Here is a 24,999-nt window from a genome sequence, read left to right on the forward strand (position 1 = left end):
AATTATTTTTACGTTTTTCTTTCAACTGCGAGAACTAATCACTAACTAGACGTGAATTTGAATTAAAAGTAATATAATCATATTCTCAATTGTTCAGTGTGTTTATTAGTGTATTTGTTAAGTTTCGAAAATGACTCAGTGTTGTGTGAAAGGATGCAAATCGAATTCACGCAAGAAAGACCCCGAAATATATTTTCATAGGTTAGTAACTGTTTTTACCGAAAATTAGCAAATATCTTTGTATAATTACTTTTTGGATGTGTTTTATCAATTAAAATGATATGTGGATCTGGTTTGTTAAGCTTTGGACCCTTTTAGGCGTGATTTATACACATTAAAATCATTATGTTTGTTTACACACGAGCTTAGGGATGGGTGGGTGGATTTGTTTAGAAATTATTGATATCGATATTTTAACAGACGCCCGTTTATCAGTTACGGTTTTTGTCTTTGAAAGAATGTTAGAGCACACATCAATATTGTATTATTCAGAAGGACAAACTAAGTGAAATTAGAATATTTTTTAAGATAACCAAAAAATTTAAAAACCAAGGCAAAATGAATTGAGAATATTGAGCGACGTGATTGGAATCCTACACCAAATACATATTTCTTTACATTTTGAGAAGATATGCATAAACCACACGTTTAATTAACGCGAGTAAAGATAACTGTTTTCCAACAATATTCGCGATAAGTAAAATAGTAATGATTATTATACTTCACCTAATAAGTAGTAATATTACTTTAACATATTGCTATGAATAAAATTAGAATTGTTACATAAAAGAATAGATAAACATAAAAGAAACAACATAAAGATGAAATGTAAGATATATTTTTACAATTGGCGGTCTTATGTTTCGAGCAACCTTTGCATGCACGGAAATAGATACATAATCATATTGTTGTTATTGCAAATAATTATTATAATTGATTATCTTAACCACCATTTTTACGGTCATTGATTTTAGTTTGCTGAACCATAGTTATGTTTCTCGATCAAAGAGCATAATAATAAAATAAAATAAAACCAACCAAATAATTGCTGGCTACGCTATCTTATTCCATTTATCATGTATTAAATAAATATCTTAATCTGTAACTTAAATTTTTAGCAAGGAATAGTGCAACATACAAATATAGATCAAACACAACTGGATGTTTGTCACAACAGGTACTGCTTTGTTTAACAATTGTTACTTATAAATCAGTTTCAGTTTGTTTGTTTACATTATGATTTGTTATATTTATATTATGGTAGTTCCTAATCCCTTTCGTATTTGATCTTTTTGGGGCTTGTTTGTCTCTCTTAATTCTTCGATGTCGATACAAAATTTTCGGTACTAGCATATCACTATTGTAAGGGGCGGAGTCGGCACCATTTTGTTCATGAAATGAGCCGCATGTCACGTGACCATATTACCCATCCTCTATACTTCTTTTATCATTGAGGTATACACGCTTAGTCGCGTCGAATTCTATTAGTTAGTCTATGGTATAGCGTGAGAGATTGTCAAATGCAATCATCCTTCTTTGTAGTTTGCATTAATTTCGGCGCGAGATTGCCAGATTTAGAATCTCGAGTACCTATATGCAAGCTATGCAAAATGTGGTTTTGTGGTTTAAAGCTGTACTTTTATGAATATTGTTGTATACCTAAATATAAATAATAAAATAATAAAAAATAAATCGAAAATATAAGCATAATAAAATTGTTACACTCTGTAGGTGGAAATGGTATTTTTTTGTTGTTGTTTTGTAGTGCTTGTTATAAATCATTTATGCACAGGTATTATAATACTTTTTCAAATGAGAACGTTCTTTTTATTATTATGTATGGAAGATCACATAGACGTCTTCAATCAGACGAAAACATTCTTTACTTAATCGAAAACGATTGTTAAATTCCAATTCTTGCTAAATTACAATTTTCTTCATTTCGCAGTGATATATTCTTGTTCGTCTCTGACAATGATATTTCGTTATTAGCGGCCCACAATAGTTTTAAACTATGCATAACGAGGTAAAAAAAAAATTTCACTAATTTTCCAGTTGATGAATACCGTAGCGTGAATTCTACAACTGTTGATAAATAAAACGTGAATAGGTGACGCTAAATAGCAGTTTCAGTTGTCAAAAATGACATTAGTCTACCATTTGTATGTTTCAGTTCTCTATGGACTGTTTATTAGTCACGCTAACGTTAATGTTTCTTTCCGAATGCCGAATTGAAAATTTTTGTCTACCAATTTTTGCAGCAGTCACGTGACTTCTCTTCAGCATATGTCATTTTCATACATTTTGAACTTTCCGTAAGCGTGAACGCTAACAGAAAAGGGTTTCTTGATTTGCTGTCACGCTATTTTTTTTTTTTATTTTATTGAGGAAAAACAAACAGTTTTACATTAAATATGATTAAATAAGAACATACATACATTTTTTTATAAACATACAACCTACAACGTTTTTCACAGTATATGAACTAAGTATAATTTTCAGGTACGAGCGATTAATTTATAATAAAGAAATAAAATTAATAAATGAAAATTTATGAATGATTTTGTTACGCTTAGTGATTTTTGTTGTGAATTCGTTGTTATAATTTTCTGTTATTTTTCCATTGTTACTTTTTTGTTATTGTTGTTTAGTTTTATAAAGTTGAAGTTGAAAGTTTGCAGTTGAGAACTCCTAACTTTTAATGGATCCCGGTGAAGGACCGTCTCACAAGCAAATCAAATCAAATCAAATCAATTTATTTTACAGTATTAATAAATTAATTAATAGTAGTATTCATTAATAATCATTGTTATGATTGAATACTAATGAAATATTATTACTTTGAAAAGAAATCTTGGACCTAAAATTTTATATGCTTACTGTACTAATTGTCAACGTAAGTACAAGCCGCCATTTTAGATATGATTCTTTAACCCGGCGAGCATGTGGCGGGGTATGTCATACCCCCCATGTTAATTACTGGCGTATATTTTTTGCGCCTGACTTTCTAACTTATAGTCTCTTTGAGTAGCTGGAGTTACAGGGTTGCGGAAGGTAATAGTGGCGTGATCACAGTGTCGCGGCAACCTGCATTCGAGTTACACGCTTGCAAACTGAGTTCGGGTACGTGATACCCCGCCCTCATAGCTGGTGTGACAAAAACTAAAATTGCTTTTTCTGCTATTTTAACTTATTTTCTTTGTTTAATTGTAGATTTTAATAGAAAATGGATGTTGAAAATAGAAAAAACAACTTCGGTCCATGATAGAAGATGTGCTTACTAGAACAGGGTTTCGCAAACTTTTATTTAGTGCAGACCGCTAATGCCACCTTATGCGACCTTTTTTGCGACCAAAGTCGTAATGTTTGGGTTGATGTTGTTCAGTTGGATTCTTAAATTTGTTTTTACTAGCAGTTTACTTCTGTATTTATTTTTAGATATACAAGAATGCAAAAGCGTGCACTTTATAGTTTTTCTTTTAACTTTTATTTTACTTGCGGATCCCCTGAGAGGGGCCCACGGGCCCCCAGGGGTCCTATGTTTCGTGAAAATCAGGGCAAAGACACTAAATGGACCGATTTCATCCGTAACTTAGGCTTGGCTTTAGTTTACGAACACCTGAAGATGTGAAATGATAAAAATATATATTCCGATTTATATACGTCAGAGAATTTCTTCCCAGATCAACGAATCACTTTCATCGACTCAAAATGTTCCTGGTCATTTTATTAGATGTAGAGATTACCCCAACAAAAATAATCATAAGACAAAATACTCATGAACAAGCTGAGGAAAGGCTATTAGTGTGGAGCATGCAACGTTTTTTTGCAAAAACTGCACAGATTTTATCTCCAGTTCCTAAGATGTTCCTAAATGTTTTTTGTGATTTTTTTTAGTTTATAAAGATTATTTCATATTCTATCATACGATTAAGTTTTTTTTTATCATAAAACTGGTTTTACTTTAGTTCCTTTTAGTTTTTAAGAGACTGAAAGTGTTTGTTTGAAATTCAAAGTGACTTATTTCCATCGAGGTAAAAAAAATAAAATTGTTAAAATGGTGCGATTGTTTTATTTCCAATGCGTTATGATGGTATTGTCTTATTATACCAAAAAATAAATAGTATAATACTTCTTCAGAAACAAGTTTTATAGCCAATTTTTTTAAGGGGTATGTCATACCCTGCCTCATACTCCTTGTTACATTTTTTCACCACACGCTCGCCGGGTTAATGCATCGGCTTATACCACCTGAAGACAGGGCTTGATAATCCGTTTCTAATAATTCAGAATCTAAATTCAGATCGCTCCAGCGGGGCTATTGTGTATCTCAGTTGACAACGAAAATTGATAAGCACTAGTCAAGGTGTACATCAATTAACTATCAAACTACTGATTTCGTATTGACTAACACCGGTGGACAACTCGCGGTGCCCATGAACATTGATATACACCGGTGACGTCACGGTGGATATCGATAGCGGCGATTGCTGTGTAAGTTTGTATCCATCGGTATTGTTTAAGGTGGTAGCTCAAGGTCCATTTTCATACATTTTGTTTCGGCTTTAATCTGGGTAACTAAACAAGTATTGGCAAGTAAAGAATTTAAATTCACGTCTAGTTAGTGATTAGTTCTCGCAGTTGAAGAAAAATGTAAAAATAATTAATAATCATGGATATTTCGGCCTTTAAAATTTAATATGACGAAATTTTAAAGGCAGAAATATCCATGATTATTAATTATTTTTACATTTTTCTTTCAACTGCGAGAACTAATCATTAACTAGACGTGAATTTAAATTCTTTACTTGCCAATACTTGTTTAGTTACCCAGATTAAAGGCGAAACAAAATGTATGAAAATGGACCTTGAGCTACCACCTTAAGCAAAGTTGACATCAAGTCGTTAGACACTCTATCTGTCAACATTTTTCTGAAAGCCACGAATCAAGAGCAGTGTTTTTGCCTCGGGAAGTGATTTAACACTATTACTCGGCCATGTAGCATAGCGAAGTACTTAAATAGAAATGTTAGCTAAGAATTGAGATTTTTAATTTGACAATATTATAATTGCAAGTTATACTTTTTTTTCTTTACGAAACCGCGAGCAACAGCAACTAATCTATAAATATTATTTTAGTTTTAGTAGGTAATACATACTGTACTAACTACCAATATATAATTGTTAAGTTTGTCTCTAACAACAGCGTAAATTGTTTTTAATTATTGTTAGTTGGAACACAAGTTATTACACTGAAATTGTTATTGTTTGATATTTAATTCACGGAATAAATTGTACGTGTGTCATGTATGGTACCCCCGTTATATATGGAAAAACAAGAGTTCAGAATATATTTCAGACACGGAAATAACAAATATGTAAGCCGCCTTATTATAGGTGTGACATTAAATAGCCAGTGTTGCCAAATGCATTTCAATTAAAGTAGATTCACCGTATTTTTATAGATACAATGTATGCAAGTCACTATTTTTTTTTGTTGAAAAAGACTTTTATTTTCACAAAAATGAACGCTACTCAAAAAAACTATCTAAAATTATGAATGTGACTGATGAACACAGAATCGGCAAGGCCCTTTGTCCACGGGACTACAAGCAAGCACTCGAGGTTTTTTAAGGACTAGGCGTTTCCTGTCGGTCACTCAGAAGTAGCTGCCATACAATTTCGCTATGTTCCGCATACGATGCGACGCGACGGGTCAATAACGCGTTGGACATCGGAACATAACGTAATTGTATAGCGGCTACTTACGAGCAACTAGTAGGATACGCATAGAAAGCTTCGAGTCGCTTGTCAGACGCCCCGTGGGCCAAGGACCTAAGGTTTTCCCCGATTCATAGATGTAAGTAATATCCATCTAATTTTAGTTAAACATGAGATAGTATAATTTTAATGTGAATAAGGTGTCACTCGAATTGTTTACATTATTATAAAACAGAACCATAGTTAGTATTCAGTTTTGTTACCTGAACTTTATTATTTATATTGAAAATCATGTCTGAAGATTGTTCTATGGAAAATAAGAGTGGTATTTTTCTCCGAAACACCGTATTTTATGACTAGGATGCCGTATTTTTCGAATTCTAGTTTGACAACACTGATTACTTGTCAGTTGTCACCACAGACTACTATTATAGATGCTACGCATGTTGTCACTCGATTGTATAATTTCGTGTGTTTATCTGCTTGTTATTGTTTTGAGGTCTTATTACTACGTCTTTGATAATAAAAAATATCATGGGCAATAAGCGCAAACCCTATGCAGGCGTGAAACTTCTAAAAAGATGGAGAAACATCTCCAGGTAGTCAACTTTAAACACCTACTTATCTCACAATATAACAAGCTATCTATTGTACGAAATAAAAAGAAATACTACTGTATTTTGTATATATACATATGATTATATTTCCAGATATTTAAATCAAAAGAAAAAATTATCGAAGTTGAATGAAGGTGAAGAAAAAACTTTAAAACCAGTAACATTGGCTCCTTCAATTGAATCTAATGACGTATCAGAGGTAGATGTGTAAGTATTACTCGCTGTGAATAATTAATCTATAAATATATTTTTTTACCAATAGGCATAGCACAGAACGCTATCATTATTAACAATACATAAGCACTAAATTACATTAAGACTAAATTGTCTTCCTTAAACCTATGACCTAATTGAAATTAAACTATGGAAATTTTTTGTTTTATTTTAGTGTTGTAAAATATAAAGTTAACCTAAAGGGTACCTATATCTTGATATAATTTTATCTTCATTTTCAATCTTATACCTACTTATTTTGTGCTGTATCAGTTTATTTTTCATGTTCAATCAAAAAAGGATCCTTTTGTAGCTTTATAATTTGTTTTTTTTTTTTATTAACATCATTTTATGTTTGTAAACATTGCTAAATTATCAGTATGCTTAGTAACATAATTAATAATGATAATAAAACTACTGTCTTGTAAAGTTTTATAATTGCATCAGTCTGATAAACAAACTTTATTTAGTCAAATTCTTTTTTGCATTAAATAAAGACAAATAAATTAAAGACAAAGGCCTAAAAATTTAAGGTTTTCGGAATTTTTCCTTTATATGTGCTATAAGATGTTGCTTCATACCAAATTTCAACATTCTGATTTCACGGGAAGTACCCCTAGGTTTTGATTCCCTTGCGAGTTTCGTAAATTTGTGGCATAAATGGCTATATCTTTTGATTGCGTTGGCTTAGAAGTTTGATTTTTTCACAGCTCCAAGGGACATTAGACCTGAGTATTTGATATAAATTTCAGCTTAATACCTCCACGCGTTCCTGAGCAAAATGGTCTTGACCGACGGACGGACAGTCAACAAAGTGATACTCTTATGAGGTACGGAACCCTAAAAAGACATAAAATCAAAAACTATAAGTTTCCTAATTACAATTCACGATTTGCGAGTCGATTCTGCATTATAAACTTCTTAAAACCGAATGCAACAACTAAACGTTTCTTGGACTCAGTGTTTATTTTTAAACACAATGTTGACGAAAAATAAAATTATAATATAATGCACACTAGCAATACCTACTGTATCTGGACCCAAACGCTCAAGGTCATTGGTGCCTCTTAAAGTCTTAAAGAGAAAACATCTAGAAATAATTTAAGGTGCCTTATCTGTACCTTCGGCTAAACTAAGTGTTGGTGATCTAAAAATCACTAAATCATCACAAAACATTTAAAAGCAGGGACAAGTTCATCATTATCTTACATTGGGGGTTTTTTTTTTTTAGTGTGGAGATAGAGAGAACTCATATTGAATGTCCCAAACAGTTATTCTTACCTGAGCATACCACAGAAATAGATAAGAGCATCGTTGATAGCAACCCTAGCAGTGATAGTGTTAAAATTAAGGTATGTAAAACATTGAAGTGTAGCTTTAACGTCACTGCTTCGGTGGAGAGGTTGTATTGCATGAGCTGTATGACAGATCTCTGAGGTCCTGTTATTGCATGTATGGTTCATCTAGGGTTGTCAACCGTACTATAATATATAGTGTTATACTATATTTTGGGTCTGCATACTATATACTGTTGCAGAAATATATAGTATGCCAAAATACTACATTTTCAACACCTCAATCTTTTAAACAAATCCTTATTTTTAAAAATATGTGTACGCTCCTTAGTATTTACCTTTCAGTGAGGGGACAGTGTGTCCGAACATTTATAGAATTAATCAGTAACAAATATATAGGGTAATTTTGACATTGCGTTACTAAATGAAACCACATACTTATCTACTTAGAAATAAAATTTACAATAAGTTACTTGAGCCATAGATGTAAAATAAAAAAGTGTATGTTTCGAACAAAATAAATATTATTAAAAAAGTAATTTTAACTTTATGCACTTTAATGCCACTACTACTACTAGAGAATTCGTTGCAGCGGCAACACCATACTTTCAGTCAGAAATACACTCACGTACACGCCTTATTCGCATTAAACTACAAAATGATCAAAAAATCAGAAAACTAAAACCGCGATTTTTGGTGAAAATATTCGTTATTTTAATGGATGATTTTTGGTACAGTGTCAACAAAGGTGAAGATGAGTATGTGGTTTCATTTAGTAACGCAATGTCAAAATGACCCTGTATAATCGTATTTTTTTTTTGCTTTTTCTATACTATATAACATTTCACTAAAGAATTGTTGGCAACCCTAGGTTCAACAGCTCTTAGGTTTTGTATTCAAAGCAGTGACCTGCTTTCTTGCTCTGGCTAGTTACTCCTCTTACAGAAAATCACTAGTTGCGTAAATGCCTGTCCAGGAAAATAAAATATTGCGGTAAAAGATGGAATTGATTACTTGTATTCATTTCAATGACAGCTTAAAACGAAAAAGCTACATTGGTGCCCCCAAAAGTGGTTTATTTTTTACCGTCAGCCTATAATTATATATCTCTGTTGTTTTAGTGGCAGCGTTTCTGTGATATTATATGTAAGATTCTAGGTACAATTCTCTGGTTGGATAATAGACATAATATAACATGTTTCTCTTTTAGATTGAAAAAGAGGATGATCCATTGCGTAAACGGGGTAACCGAATTGTAGATATTGATAATTTTGTAAAACAAGTATTGGAAATAACTAATCATGGATCGCCAAGCTGCACCTCAAGTGACTTGGAATTGCATGATGAAGAACTAAATGGATTGATGTGTACCTTCAAGTTTAGATGTAAGAAGTGCAATACATCATTTAGTATTGACAATGCTGTGTGCGATGACAATAAAAATCTTAATATGTGCGCTGTGAGTGGTTCTTTAGGAATTGGAGCAGACCAGTCCCAATTAGACAATTTCTTATCATATCTCGATCTACCAAAGCTGACAGAAAACGTGTATAAGGACAACTATATATTGGTGAAAGGGTATTGTGAAAATATGCCAAATACTGTGGAGAAAGTCGTCAAAAAACGAGATTATGATATAGTTGTAACAGATAGTAATGTTTATAAGAATGTATCTGTTATGGAAATAATAACTACTGGTTGTTGGAGTAACAGACAAAGAGGCTTATTGACAGTTAAAAAAAACCTGCCAAGTGCGAGTTGGACTCACTCACCGTGTTCCGTACAAGACTTATATCGAAGAATATAAATTCAAACTTGATAACTCAAATATCGCGTTAGATCTATAGACACGGTTAGTGCAATCGCGTAAGTATGTATTAGAAATTGTATTTTTTATGATATTAAAGTATTTAATTACGGTTTTCAGTATTTTCCTTTATATGTGCTGGAATTAGTACTTGCCAAATATAATAATTTTAAATAAGTGGGAAGTACCCTATAGGTTTTTATTTCCTGTTGCCAAATATCATAATTTTAGGTAATCGGGAAGTACCCTATAGGTTTTGATTCCTTTGCAAAACCGTAAAATACACGAAAACGTGCGACATAACCGATCATATCTTTTAATCGCGTTGATTTTTTCACAACTGGAAGACACCGTAGGCCCGAGTATTTGAAATTAATTTCAATTTGATATCACTACACGTTCCTGAGAAAACGTATTGAACATAGAGTAAATATTATACTACGTAAGAAGAGGCGGCACTTATTACATTGAATTTGAGCTCACGCACACATACGTGAGCCCAGTAGAGTTATATTTTGTACCAACATTACGCAGAAAAAATGACATGCAAGGCTGCCAACTTACTATAAATCTGCTCGTCTCTAGGGACGTTCCTTATTCAATCGATATTATCGATAATTTTGTATCGATAGCTTTATATCGATAAAAATTCCTGACCATAAATCTTACACTGGTATAAATTATGATTGAATTTAGAATATTAAAAATAAAACCTCCACAATTTTTAATAATTCCCTTTATTTAATTAGAAAATACACAATATTATCACGTGAATTTCTTATGTATAAATTGTATTATGTTTAGGTCTCCTACTCAAAAAATCATTACACTCCAATTTTCCGTTATTTATTTCCAATTTTATATTGAAATTGAAAAATTTGATACCTTACAGATATGATATTTTTCCATCCAATCAACAATTACTATGATACAATCATTGCAAGGGCAAATTCATAGATGTCGCACGTGCCTTTTTTGATTAGGTTAATAAGCATAGAATTGAAACTCCATAATCTGGAATATTCTCTTCAACGACTACCTGAGTTTGTAAATTTGAATTAAATATATATCACTTTTATGTAATGTTTTAAATCACAATATATATTTTCTCTTACCGGTGTGGATCAAGTGGAAATTTAGCCATAATTATGTTTGACTTTGAGTGCTTTTGTATGCTACAAACCTCACATTTTTATACACATTAATTCTTTTCCCCATTCTCGCACACAAAATAAATAAACTACACAAATGTAAACAGAATTAGAGTCAATATCTCGGAATAATAAAAGTCACTATCTCGTAACACACACTAGACAAACTCCTTCAAGAAGAAATATACACGAAACGGAGAAGCAGGCTCAACTCAACGTATTCGGCATAAAACTTAACTTATTATTGAACAAAATCGCAATTATACAAATTTTTGCAAATAAACTCCAACAATGACAAATCTACCGTCAATAATGGCGGCAAATTGTCAACTATCATGGTAGCCAACATACTTTCTAAATTTTTTGGTTTATTATGTTGGTACGAGATGTAACGCTGTGACGTCCTTTTGTCAACCAAAACTAAACTCTATGTAACGGCATTAAGATATATAATCATTCATCATTACACAAAATGTTCTAAGTGTCCACCCCCTGGTATTGAAAGATAGACTGACAACAAAGTGATGGTATAAGGGTTCCTTTTGGGGTCAAGGGCGAATCCAGAGGGGGCCATGGGGGACATGACCCCCACCTTGGATCCAGGACCTAGGAGGAACACTTTTTAAAATTGTTAAACATATGTTATGTTATTATATATTTTTGGCACAATATAGATTTTATTTAAGTACTTGGAACATTTAATTTCATATAATACTTTGTTTGACGGCACGCGCATTAATAACAGAATACCTACATTTATCAATAAAATACCTACTTTTCATTTGTATCTATTATTATCAAAATTAAATTAAATTATACCTTCTAGTGACTGGATCACGACTATGTGACCCGACCTGGCCTGACAGCTGAATCCGCCCTTATTTGAGGTACCAAGACCTAAAAAAAACTTAGTAGTGTGGCATATAATAAGAATATCAATAGAGTAAATTTATAAATCAATCAGAAATTCCTAAACGAATTGGAATAAAATATATTTTTTTAAATATAATGAACAAAAAAGGCAAATATTTTTTTTACTGTGAAAACTGAAAAGTAAAATCTATATTGCACAAGTTTGATATGTTTGAATGCTTACATACTATAATATTTGTAATTCAAAAAAGGTCTGAAGAGAGACACAAAAATCATCAAATACAGAATGTAGCTTTATTAATGTCATTGTAAACAATAATGAAATATTTTGTTATTTACAATTTTTAGGTTCAGTCTTATCTTTCAGTTTTGTAGCCTAACCAAGAAAATTAAAAACTTTTTTCGCACTTTCAGAACCTTTGATAACTGTTCATATTTTAAATTAAGTATTATAAACATTATTTAAATTCAGATTAAATTTTAATATACGTTTTTTAAAACGAAAGTTTAAGGAGTAATATTCGCTTTAATCCATGGCAGATATTTATAAACATATGTAAACACGGTGGGTATGCCTTCCCGCCCGCAGTTAAGAGAACCAGCAGAGACGATTCCAATTGCTTCGTATTTTCTAAGTTGTTTATTCTCATACATCATGGGTCCTCCAGAATCACCTCTGCAGGAGGAATTACCCTTGACCCCACCGGCGCAAATGTGTACCTCTTCGAAGGTTATACCTTCAAGTCCGTTTAATGTGCGAATGGCTGCTTGACACACCTGAAAATAATAACATAGTAAAAGAACTTTTCTTTGTCAGTTCGGAGCGAATTAAAATTGTAAAGAAGCACGCGTGATTGACACACACAACACACAACATCACGCATTTTATCCCCGAAGGGGTATGCAGAGGCGCAACCATGGCACCCACTTTTCGCCAAGTGTGTTCCGTCCCATGATGTGATAGGGGGCCAGCCTATCGCCATATCGGGCACAAATTCCAGACTCCGGGCTGATACTGAGCAGAGAAACCCAAATATCACTTTGCCCGACCCGGGATTCGAACCCAGGACCTCAGAGCGCTGCCGTACCGCGCATGCAGTACAACTACGCCACCGAGGCAGTCATTGACGACTGACACTTTATTATAATTATGTAATCATTGATACGCATAGCTCCACAATATAAGAGAGAATACTTTAAGGTATTATGAACGGTATCACGACGGAGCTCGGGTGACGCGCGTGCGCGTGTGGGGGCCGGCAACGGACTGGCGACGCGTCCCCGAGCCGTTACGTGGCTTGCCATTGGCCAAGCGGTAACGCCACAATTACAACGGATCGCGCATGCGCGTTAACCGCTCGGCGCGTTTTGAAATTCGAACACGTTATAATAGACTATTTCTCACACAGTTTTATCTATTTATGTATCAAAACTACATTGATGTGGGATGATAGGAAAACAAGGCAAATAAAGAAGAAAGCGAAATATCTAAACTTACGGCTCTATCAATATAAGGCATCACAACATGTTTCTTGACGTCACTGTTCCGATATATTCCCTGTTTGAGGTCTTGGTAAGCCCTTCCCCAGCCCGCGACGTAAAATGAGAAGTCCGCGGGCGGCGACAGCAAATAATCGATCTTCGGCAGGCAAATTGGACGGATGAAGTCTGAAAAGTAAATAGTTATAGCCTGATCTGGTAAATAAAAACAGCGGGCGCCATTTTGTTTTTTCGTTCTAGAGTTTCAGTAGGTACAAGAAATTAGTTCCATATTTTACCACAACATGGCGAGGTTTTTTGTTGTCCTGGCTAAAACTCTCAATCTAAATGAGCAGTTTTATTGTCTCTGTGGCGTAGTTGTATTTGGATACGAATGCCGTGCTGAGCCTCTGAGTTCAATCTTAGAAATTGCTGAATGGATTTTGAAATATGGTACATATACCATGCCCGAGATTAACATACCTGAAGTCTACTTTCATCCGGGACAAGAACGTAGTAGGATTTTAATTCGAGAAGACGCCAGTACTAGTAACAATAGACATAACATTCTTCTAAACATACCGGTATAAGGAGCATAGATCTTGAGCCGTATCAAAGCTATATCGTGTCTCCTTTCATTGTCCAGCCCGGTGTATCCCGGATGCGGTATCATCTTCTCAATGGGGGCAAGGATCATCTCATCAGTACAATCATCGTCGCCGTAGTCAGACTTGACGCAATCACGCCCGTCATTTGTGACGTTATACTCTCCGAGACGGACGTATTTACTGAAAACATTATACTTAATAAATAATTGTATTATACCCAGTTATTATAATAGTGGAAACTGTGTTGGATTAAGAACCTTAATTTATATTTAGTGATACTTTGTTCTGTTGGTTTCTCAAATAAATAAATAATAGGTACTGTCCACTGCTGAGCACGGGTCTCCTTTACTACTGACAGGGTTTAGTCCTTAGTCCACAACGCTGGTTTACTGCGGGTTGGCAGACTTCACAAACTTTAAACATTTTTATGCAGTACTTATTCGGTATGCAGATTTTCTCATGATGTTCTTCGTCGTTAATACGGCGATAGTCTTACTCCCTGTCACATCGCGGGATGAAAAGTGGGTAGGTACTATAGTTTCACCTCTGCCCACCTCTTCGGAGATAAAAGGGATGAGTGTGTTTGTAAAAAGATTATGGGTGAGTTTCGTGGGTGGATTTTTGGCTACGTATTGCTGATCGCTTATCAGGCGAGCGGCTTACTCTTGTCTGATCATGATATAACTACATAGTATAAAACAAAGTCGCTTTCTCTGTCCCTATGCGTGCTTAAATCTTTAAAACTACGCAACGGATTTTGATGCGGTTTTTTTTAATAGATAGAGTGATTCAAGAGGAAGGTTTATATGTATAATAACATCCTTTAAATAGTGGAGAAATATTGCACCCGCGCGAAGCCGGGGCGGGTCGCTAGTTTTAGTATATAGTATTTTTGACTGACTAGTTGGCGTAGTATTATTACGCTACGACTGTAGTTCTGAGTTCTCAGGTTCAGCCACACAGATCGGGCAGTGACATCGTCTAGAATTAGTGCCCGATATGGCTATAGGCTGACCGCCTATCTGGAGAGAGCATACACGCCGGAAAGTGTGTGTACCAGTTGCGCCTTTGCGGGATAACAGGCCTAACTGTGTATGTATTTAATAAAGTGATTTTTTGCAGAGGTACAACAATAATAAAGCTCACTTTATTATAGTGTTGCTCCACGTTAGGCCTCTTACCCGTTACATGTATTATTTTTTTAAATACGTAGGTGCAGATTTCATTAACATTTATCATACTAAAAGAATAAAATGACGCTTACGGTGTCCCGCGATTAAGTATAGGTCCTCTGACGCAATGGGCAGCTGTCAGGACGTATTTGCCGCTGATAAGAGCGCCGCCACACAACAGTTTGTTCTTCTCGAACGACTTGACGTATTCGATCACCACCAGCCACGGATATTGATCGATTGTGGTAACTTTACCACCTGAAAACAAAAGAAAGTGTTGTCTGGAAGAGATCACTTGTTACTATTTTACTGTAGGCATGTACAGACCAAACACATTGTTTTTTTGGTAGGCGTCCTTGCTGTCTACACTGGAGGATACAATTTTACTTGTAGTCTTACTGAAAAGACATAGTAAAGACTTTATTATGTACGTGACATCAGACGTGGCAGGAACGGAACAGGGAGAAAGAAGCAACGGCAGCCAGTGTTGCCTATTACAGGGTATGACCAAAGACAAACTTCAATTATTGTTGGCTATGTGACAAAAACCTGGGACCCAGTATTGCAGACTGCACGGTCCCGTAGGAGCGTAGGAATTGGGGCAACGATGGCAACCCCTTTAAGATAGGCGGAAGGGAAACGCAGAGGAAAAGTTCGCAAGGACTTATAGGCCTCAATGAGTATTTACAACCACGAGGAATACAGACTTGACTGATTAAAGTCACGACAAATTTCGCCCCTGCATGGGAATTGCCTTGGGGGGACACCAATTACATTAAAGTCCAAACAACAACTGACCTACAATCTTGTTTCCTACACTGCTATCGACGCCGCAGCAGTCGCTGTCGGGGTCGGGCGGCAGCGCTGATACCTTCGCTTCGCACTGCTCGTACACTGGCTCTTGTAGCTGCGGCGCCGGCCCACAGCACACGCTAGGGTCTTCGGGCCCGGGGCAACTGTAACGAAAGGATAATAAAATTTGAAATAAATCATGAATATTCCAGGAAGCACTCGCGTAACATAACGACTGAGTTTAGAATGCTAAAGTTTTAATAAACGATGGAGGCAATCAACTAACAAAAAACCAAATTATATACGCCAAGAATAGACGCTACTCCACCCAACTTTGTTTATTTGTAGCTAAAATACTAGGGAACATGGAAAAAAAATCTTACAGAGAATTCTTAAGGTATTCCACTTTAGTAGTATCATTTGGTTCCTTCAACATTTCTAAAAGCACGGGACATGCTCGAATGTTGATGCACTGTCCATCATTGGCGTCGGCCGTGACGCATGTCAACTTGTCTGTATCAGGGCAGCAGACCTGCAAGGGAGGATGAAGAATTACTAAAGTCGTTTTTCGGTCCTCTTACTCTTAAGTCAAGAACCTGCAGGCCGGGGGTCTGTGGCATTTTCAATTCATATCTTTATTCAAATTGTGTTTTTACAAGGTCTTATCATGAAAGTACCTCGCGACGCATCTGATCATGACGACTGGTAGATGCTACGTCTTCTGAGGGAGTCTATTTGGGTCTACTTTTCTACCTCTAAGCAGTATTTTCTAAGCGGTGGAAGCCTTAGTCAATGCGAGGCTCCAGGCGAGACACCTCGGTATAACACGTTTTAATAGTTTAGAAGGGACCTAAAAATATTTCTGTAGCTAATCTATCATATGAGATCCCTTGTCAAGCGCGAGCTCATTCGCGACGTCTCTAAGACTGGTTGCAAGACCTTTTTATAAGAGTAACTTCCATTGGTTTTGGCGTGCAAAATTCATTGCAGCACAGCATTTTACAATTCAAGATCCAACTGATGTTATTGTTTATTGGAAGTCAACGCTTGCCATTAGGCTTCCTCATCTCATTTAGTCGCCTATTGATAAATAGTCAAAATAGGTTCTCCTCTTGATAAATAGAATTGCCATTTCTCGACTTACCTTTGGTATATCCCCATCGTATCCACATTTGGACTTCCTCAAGAAATGCTCATCTAAAGAAGTTCGGTTTGCCTTCCCAACTATCCCTCGCAGGAGATCACATTCGTACAGAGATTTACACGTGCCCTTCTCATTATTAGGTGAAGTACATGGTTCTGCAACAGAAGTAATTGTTTTGGACTTACAAATACCCTAGAGGTTGGCAATTGCCCGCTTTTTCGAATTTCATAGAAGATGGTGCTGTTAGTTAAAATATATTTCTTTCGCGCGTAGGTATTTTAGTTCTCAGTAAACAGATTTTTTGTACACTTCAAAATAAAATTATTTTATAGATTTCTGTTTCCCAATGGATCGTCTCCTTACTGCCGGATTCAGGTTTTAATGACGCCCATTTACTGACTTAAATAATCTTTAAGGCCACAAACAAATGGCTTCACGAATTCTTTAAATATTTTCGAGAAATAAAAATCTATAGCACCTACTCAGGAGTAATGTAACTACATTTACCATACCATTTTTTCATTAATAGGAAGCTTCATATTAGTGAAAACATCGGTTTAGTAGTTCCTGAGATTAGAACGTTCAAACAAACAAACTCTTTAACTTTATAATATTAGTAGGTATAGAATATCCTTATAATTAAACAACCAAAGCAAAAATAATATATTGCAGTAAAATTACGTTTAATTATAATTTAACCTAGCTACACCACTGTATTGGAAAAAATATTGTCCCACCGTACTCTCTGGGTTGCGCGCATAATAAAATTTATGCGCGGTTTTCCCAACACAAAAACCCCAATGCTACACATTGACTAAACAGGAAAACCTTACGCATAATTAAATAATTTACAACTCTAATAAAACAAATCATTCAAATTAAATCTCGTGAGTGAAGAATGAGTAAATCATATAATTTAATCTATCTAAGTTTCTCTTATTAGCTAAACGAATGTCCAGCGTACCACATCAATGTCATCTTCAGCCATCAAGCAAAATTGTGCAATTGTCATCTTCTGATTTGAAAGACATTGTATCGTAAATATTGGGCTCTATAAGACTTAAAATCCAGTGACTAAATCACACGCAGTGTACTACGCAGTGCTTTATAATTGATTTGGGGTTGACACTGTTTATGTACAGTGTGCTCATCACCAAACGATGTTTCCTCATTGTGATTTATTTATTTATTATTTAGCAAACAAACAGAAAATATCAAAAGTAAATAACAACAGAACTGGTTACAAAATCCATTAAAGTTTTCACAAATAAATAATAGGTATGATTTACGAGTGTGAAGAGAGTGAACAATAACATTGTTCAAAATATAATTAAATAAAAGTACATAACAGTAATCACATTCTAATTAATGATTCTTCATGTTAACGCGAATGTTAGATATTGAAATAAAACTATTTACAGACTTCATCGCGGTTATTTATATTATTATATTCTCCCGACTCAAACTCTCGGACTTTCAGTCCGCCCCATAACCATCAAGGATGGTTTTCGAAACGTCGACAGAAAATAATATAAAAAAAACGCGATAAAATCCATAAATAGTATTATTTCAATCATCTAATTATTCTTGATATTGATTAAAAAAACTCACCTGCATGCACACTCGCTATCCCAACACATAACAAAAGAGCAAAATACATTATCAATACACGTCTGTCGCCTGCTACGACCGGTTTCCTCTGACTTGTAAGAAAGGATGCGTGAATAAGATTTACCTAAATGTTTTTTATGTTGTGGATGCACCGGAGTATATTGTCCAGTGCCGGATTTTATAATAGGCCGTAGAGGCTGTGGGCTAGGGGGCGGTATGGTTGCAATCAGAAAAATTTTACTCCCCCGAAATAGGTAGTCGCACGCGGGATAGCGCGCAGGCGTGATCTGAATTCAGAGTGGGTTATAAGTTATACCATATAATATAAATTAGGCACTGATATTTCTTTTTTACATAACATTATATTGCCGCCTATAAACAAGCGCAAGTTAGGGTAGAAAAGGGTAATGGGAGTCACTTAAGCAAGTTTTCAAATAAAAGCTTATTTCAATATCAAATATTTATTGCTTATGTTTTATAACAAAAAACACTTATTTGTCTAACAATTGAGATCAGTTTTAATCATTTGGTACATAAACTTTGGGAAAAAATTAAGATTAAAAAAACACTAGGTTTGACACCCATTGCACTTACTTCGGGGCAATGGTGGTCAGCCTGTGGGAAATGAAGATCAAGTAAAACTAACACATATCGCAGACGTACCCTTCGGCAGAATCCCATCCAGTGCATTCTGCGTGTGCCCACAATCCACATGTGGTACAGCGGTACCACATCTCATTGTTTCGTCCAAATTCACAGCATATCAAGCATCTATTTCCTGCGTCTTCTGCATCATCATTTGCGTCATCCTGGCACAAGTCGTTAGTGTTAGTGTCTGAGACTGATGTATCGTTTGAATCTTGAAGAACCTGTCTCTTTGCCCTTTGGGGACCATCACCCTTCTGCACCTTAGTCTTCTTCCCCTGACCCTTACCTTTCCATTTCTTTTTTTCTTTCTCTTGCTCTTTCTGTATTTTTGTTATCTTTTTATTTTCCTTTTCTATCAAATCTTTCTTCAGTGGAGTTGAGGTTAATACAGTAGCATGCTGCTTCTTTCGACGCTGTTTCTCTTTAGCCACAGTTGTTTTCTCTGGTAATTTTATAAAATCGGAAAATTGAACATTTGACGTAGGATCAGACGACTCTTTGTCTTGTGATGTCGGGGAAGAGATAACTACTTGCGCTGATTCACTTACAGCTGATAAATCTAATAGTTTTGATGTGCTCCTTACTCGTACTTTCGGCATCTAGAAACAATAATATTAACATTAGTCTTTTGCGGGTAATGGTAATCACCTGCGGACAATGGGGGTCACTTGACTCTTATTAGCCGCTACTATACTGCCAACAAAATAATAACAATATAAAAAAACCTAAGTTTGAATCGTAATATAAGACGCTTATCACAATTTTAAACATACAGACTACCTTTCTACAATATACAAAATTTGGTAAACTTAAAAAAACGACACTCACCTCTAATAATATTTTTACGTAATATTACATCGACAACGCGCGAAAACAACACACTACTATCTCTCAGCGACGGGCAGCGGTAACTGGCGGGGGGCGTTCGCGACGGGGCCGGCGGGTGTAGAGGGGGGTGTTATAGGCATGTTCCTAGGTTTCGGGTGCGTAGTTTCGTAGATATGCGTGTGATTCCGATTGCCCGCTGACTCCAATTACCCGCCCTTCCCCTACCATAAATTGTCTTCAAGTAATGGCTCAAAAGCCCCCGCACATCGAAGGACGCTCTCAGCGTCACGACGGCCCCTTGCTGCCACAGGACAGGCAGGGGATACCGTGGTGGAATTCTCCAAACGCCCCCGATCCACAGGGCGGGCAGTCTGTTGTACCTGCTAAGAATTGACACTTTATTTATTTATCCCTCATGCCTTTGTCTTCATGTTTGACCTAGAAATTCCTTGAAATTAAAATTAAACTAATTTTCGGATTCTATCGCGGTGTTAGTATTTTATTTTCTCCCGACGTTTCGAAGACTTTGCAGCCTTCATGGTCACGGGGGGGACTGAGGTGTTGTTCATCCGTAAAGTCAAAGTTACAATATCTACCTACATTTTACAATTATACAACTATTCTGCGTAGATCGGACCACCAAAAAACCTTACCTTACCGATAAACTTTATTTTTATTGTAGCAATAACGGATCGTTGCTTAGTACACTTGGGTTGCACGCGCCTTTTCCCAGTTTTTTAAATTGTAATGTAAGTGTAGGTACCTAAATTGTAGGCCGGTATGGCCTTCAAAAACTGGTGAGTGTAGGTACATATTTAAGTATTATGTAGCTACTGTAGGTCTTGGGGCTGCAGTGCACTGAACAGCATTTGTTCCCGCTCGGGTCCTCGCATCCGCTAACCATGTTACACACAATAGGCTAGAGGGGCCCATTTCTTTTGCGTCGGGGCCCATAATTACCTCTCTCCTTGGCGAAGACTGCCGAGACGAATGTCCGCAGGTTCAAATCCCAAGGGCACACACCTCTGACTTTTCTAAAAAAAGTCATGTGTGTATTCTTTGTGAATTTATCGTTCGCTTTAACAGTGAAGGAAAACATCGTGAGGAAACCTGCGCATCCGAGAAGTTCTCTATAGGAATTTCGAAGGTGTGTGAAGTCTACCAATCCGCACCAGGCCACCGTGCTGGACTAAGGCCTAATCCCTCTCATTAGTAGAGGAGGCCCATGCTCAGCAGTGGGCAAGTATATAATACAGGGCTGATATTATTATTATTATTATTGGCGAAGGTAGCGTCTCAGTTCTTCAGTTCTGCAGTCTCAGTAATAGGTATTGACGCTTTAACTTAAGTAATACTGAACGCATTCCTGAGATTCCTGGGAATAATGTACAGTTAGCAACAACAAAAACATTTTATATGAAACATGTGTGAAACACCTCTCCCGAGATAAAAGTATAACTAAAATGTACTTATACGTATTTATAAAATTATTAATATTCTTGAAGTTTCTTCAAGGATCAGGAATATTTATATATGAAACTGCAGCATCCACAGAAATAGGATACAGGACAGAGGATAATATTTATTTATTTATTCACTCTTTTTGGCACACAAGTAAAACAATTGAAATAAAAAATAAGAAATAACAATTAGTACAAGTGGCGGTTCGCTCCAAGCAACATTTTCCAGACAACAATGAGATGGATATAAGATAAGTAGAAAGAGAGGGCAGTCTAGTAAATAATAATTTGGGTTAGAAAAAATAAATAATAATAAAATATCTATCTATATATAAGCCAAATTTCTTCTTCTTCCAAACTTCTAACATTCAAACATCTTAAAAAACAAAGGGTTGCGGCTTCCCCCGCTTTCGCTAGACAAAGCCCTAAATCATGGTAGCTTTCCATAGCGCCATCTGTGAGACGTCAGCGCCATCTACTCATAGAATCAGATTAAATCTATATATTATATAAAAAAAATAAAAATGAATACCTATTTCCTTTGGTCACGCCATCACGCGTGAACGGCTGGACCGATTTCACTATTTTTTTTTGTTGTGTTTGTTATTGACAGGAGAAGGTTTTTATGAAAGAAAAAAATCATAAAATTGCGCGGAAATTTAGAAAATTTAAGAAAACTTAACGACAATATTAATTTTAGATAACTGTCAGTGGTTTGAAATAACTGTCAGCAATCGACAGAATGCGCGCATGCATACATAGTTAAGACAGGACAACGTCTGTCGGGTCAACTAGTACTCAAATATTTTCCACAAGAGGACATTACCGGGATAAAAGTAACCTATATGTTAATCCAGGACATGGTCTATCTGAGTGCTAAATTCCATCAAAATCCGTCCAGATATTTCTGCGTTTACTTCTAACAAACATCCAACCATTTGTACTTATAATATTAGTATGGAAAAAGTATAAAGTAAGATTCTATTTATTCACTTGAACATCAAATAAGTAATTTTACTAATTTGACTAATATTTTTTAGTAAAATTCAGTTTTACACTTAGTCTCGAGTTCTTATATGCGCCACTGCGTACACAACCACAAGCTGTCAATATTGACCATATTAAAGTCAGTTTGAATGGATTACAGTTCAATTTAGTTGCACACAGTGAACGTTCGGAACGCCAAATCTCGTACCTAGTACATATATATCGAAGGGTTGAATGTATAAACAAGCATCTTATTCATCTTCGAGAATGGAATTACCGCGCGGATATTAATGCACTGGTAAGAAACTGACCGTATAAGGAAACAGACGTGTTCTTGCTCGGAATTAAATACTTAATAATGCATTTTGCTCTCGTTTTGTGTGTTTTTGGCATAGCATTTACGAGTGGCGGTAAGTTTCTCTGAAATTTTAACCTTAAATAAGATTCAATAAAGCAAAAGTATTGTGTAAAAGTAATGATATTTTTACTCTAAATAATACCATTTTAGATTTCTAAAGCTGTTGGCCAATGAAGCAAACCGGTCTATCTAAATTTATAAACATATTTTGCGCATTTTTCCTTATCTTAGGGTGATTGTACACGGTGTATTTAGATGCAGATACGCGTTTTGAGTAAGCGTCTCTGCGCGCGCATATTTATTTAATGAAACGGTAGAAGGACATTGTCCTGATACAAGTCCAGTTCATTTAATGCCTTTTGACTAACATAATATCAGCCCTGTATTGTATACTGTCCCACTGTTGGACACGGGCCTCCTCTACTACTAAGGGACTAGGCCTTAGTCCACCACGCTGGCCTAGTGCGGATTCGTAGACTTCACATACCCTCAAAATTCCTATAGAGAATTTCTCAGGTATGCAGGTTTCCTCATGATGTTTTCCTTCGCCGTTAAAGCAAGCAATAATTCACAAAGAATATACACATAATTCTAGAAAAGTTAGAGGTGTGTCTCGGCAGTCCGTTCCACACCCAATTAGGCTATCCCCGCTTTTGATGACCATTGCCATCTTTCAATCATCCTGTTCTGAAACCAGAAGAAAATATTTTTTCTAAACAAAAAAACGCTTTTTTTTAAACTTCTACTTTCTCATCAAATAACTATGTACCTGACTTGTGTTTTGAACTATTATGGGAAGTCGTCCTTTGCCTAAAGGTGGTATATTAATCTTAAAATCATTGTTACAGAGCCATGTACTTCACCCACTGACGACAAAGGCACGTGTAAATCTATATACGAGTGTGATCTCTTGCGCGGAATAGTGGTTAAGGCAAAACGAACTTCTTTAGACGAGCAATTCTTGAGGAAATCCAAATGTGGGTACGATGGGAATATGCCTAAGGTAAGTTGAGGATTGCAGTTCTATTTATCAAGAGGAGATTGAATGTGATGTCTTGCTTGCGATGTGATGCTTAATGGTGCGCGCAAAAACAGTAGTAGTATTCAGTGGAGGCCTTAGTCAGCGTGAGACTTCGGACAAGAATAAAAAAAACGGACAAGTCGGATTCTCACGCTGATGGTTCCGTATTAACACACGCCACTACAACTCCTGTAAGCCAAGATCAGCAGTGGTACTGTTATACCGAGCGGTCGAGCTGGGCGAGTCTCAGAAAACACTAATAAGTCATCATCCCAACGGAAATAATCAAATAGAAAGATAGGAGGAGTTGGAAATATTAATTATCCACTTCCCTCCATAACAATGCGGCAGAATGAACTAAAGATGCATTTTAACATCAAGTACAGGGACGTTTAGAAGCTGCAAAGCACTACGGATAAAAATTAAACAAAAGGGTCTTATGACGCAAGCTATTAGATTTGATTCCATATGGCAAAACCGCCGGAAAGCACGAAAATTCCGTCTCGTCTCTACAAGATCCATGTATATAACTCAGGATTTTATTTGTGTACTGTTCAGTGCCGGATTTATATTTTTTATGAGTGTAGGCCACTTTATTTCCGTCGCCTCATTTAGGTAGGTTTATGTATGTTTGTAGGTTTCTAAAATACTTGATAATTTTCCACTTGTTTGTATTACGGAAGGCACTAAAGTTAAATAAGTGAATGATCAATTAAATCGAGTGAGCGTCCTCTGAAATCTGCCGCCCCTACGAGGCTGTCGCCCATAGGCCGCGGCCTATACGGCCTATTTACAAATCCAGGACTGATATTGTTTAAGATTAAGATAGTATGTTCTCTTCTTGTAGGTTTGCTGCCCAGATACAGACAAGCTGTCTTGCACCACGCCCGATGGCAAGAAAGGACAATGCGTCAACATTATCACATGTTCAAATCTCTCAGATCTGCTGAAGGAAATGAATGATACTGTTAAATTGAATTATCTCAAATCCTCTAAGTAATCCTTCTATCATGATTCTTTTTTTATTCGGGCGGGGCAAAGGGACCCCACTGCACCTGATGGTAAATGGCATGTGGTCCAAAAGAATGTCGACTGACGAGAGATGATTACCCCTCGGTAGTCAACAGAATTATGCCGGCCTTGGAATCAGATATACACAGGCTAATCCCGGAACGCGACACACTAACGTGGGCCGCTATGGCGGGTTTTAACAC

General features: G+C 36.0%; 3 protein-coding genes across 10 annotated transcripts in view; 1 reads left to right on the plus strand and 2 right to left on the minus strand.

Moving 5' to 3' along the window:
* The first annotated feature begins 140 nt into the window (after window positions 1–140).
* The window catches only part of LOC115454329 (phenoloxidase-activating enzyme), a 30,319-nt gene continuing 5,460 nt past the window's right edge, over window positions 141–24,999 (plus strand). The window contains exons 1-7 of one of the 8 annotated variants that reach the window (XM_037444226.1): window positions 141–201; window positions 6,432–6,545; window positions 7,304–7,381; window positions 7,783–7,903; window positions 9,057–9,712; window positions 23,613–23,767; window positions 24,633–24,781. In XM_037444226.1, the coding sequence (XP_037300123.1) occupies window positions 23,759–23,767; window positions 24,633–24,781 (158 nt within the window). In that variant the 5' untranslated portion in view covers window positions 141–201; window positions 6,432–6,545; window positions 7,304–7,381; ... (1 more) ...; window positions 9,057–9,712; window positions 23,613–23,758. Of the gene's footprint in view, window positions 202–5,698; window positions 5,861–6,124; window positions 6,321–6,431; window positions 6,546–7,261; window positions 7,382–7,782; window positions 7,904–9,056; window positions 9,713–22,688; window positions 22,817–23,612; window positions 23,768–24,632; window positions 24,782–24,999 lie in introns of those variants that run through there. The other 7 variants (XM_037444248.1, XM_037444237.1, XM_037444240.1 and 4 more) reach the window with 7 other exon arrangements.
* Window positions 11,950–18,591, minus strand: LOC115454286 (phenoloxidase-activating enzyme). Its single transcript, XM_037444271.1, has 8 exons — window positions 18,484–18,591; window positions 16,873–17,027; window positions 16,112–16,260; window positions 15,735–15,892; window positions 15,029–15,194; window positions 13,739–13,944; window positions 13,176–13,345; window positions 11,950–12,454 (listed from the first exon to the last, which is right to left on the minus strand). Exons 1-8 carry the CDS (start codon window positions 18,530–18,532, stop codon window positions 12,185–12,187), a joined length of 1,323 nt encoding a protein of 440 aa, XP_037300168.1. The 5' UTR covers window positions 18,533–18,591; the 3' UTR covers window positions 11,950–12,184.
* Window positions 19,046–20,134, minus strand: LOC119190919. The gene is made up of 2 exons (XM_037444280.1): window positions 19,960–20,134; window positions 19,046–19,730 (listed from the first exon to the last, which is right to left on the minus strand). Exon 2 carries the CDS (start codon window positions 19,728–19,730, stop codon window positions 19,125–19,127), a length of 606 nt encoding a protein of 201 aa, XP_037300177.1. The 5' UTR covers window positions 19,960–20,134; the 3' UTR covers window positions 19,046–19,124.

This window comes from Manduca sexta, chromosome 5 (assembly GCF_014839805.1).
Source record: "Manduca sexta isolate Smith_Timp_Sample1 chromosome 5, JHU_Msex_v1.0, whole genome shotgun sequence".
NCBI lineage: Eukaryota > Metazoa > Arthropoda > Insecta > Lepidoptera > Sphingidae > Manduca > Manduca sexta.

What these genes read in the sequence shown, in the direction of transcription:
- LOC119190919 (XM_037444280.1), bottom strand. Translation starts at nt 19,730, where the DNA reads ATGCCGAAAGTACGAGTAAGGAGCACATCAAAACTATTAGATTTATCA.
- LOC115454286 (XM_037444271.1), bottom strand. Translation starts at nt 18,532, where the DNA reads ATGTATTTTGCTCTTTTGTTATGTGTTGGGATAGCGAGTGTGCATGCA. An exon ending in GATAGCGAGTGTGCATGCAG is followed by an intron (nt 17,028 to 18,483) that starts GTGAGTTTTTTT and finishes CTTCTGTTGCAG; the next exon opens with AACCATGTACTTCACCTAAT. An exon ending in ACGATGGGGATATACCAAAG is followed by an intron (nt 16,261 to 16,872) that starts GTAAGTCGAGAA and finishes CCTCCCTTGCAG; the next exon opens with GTCTGCTGCCCTGATACAGA.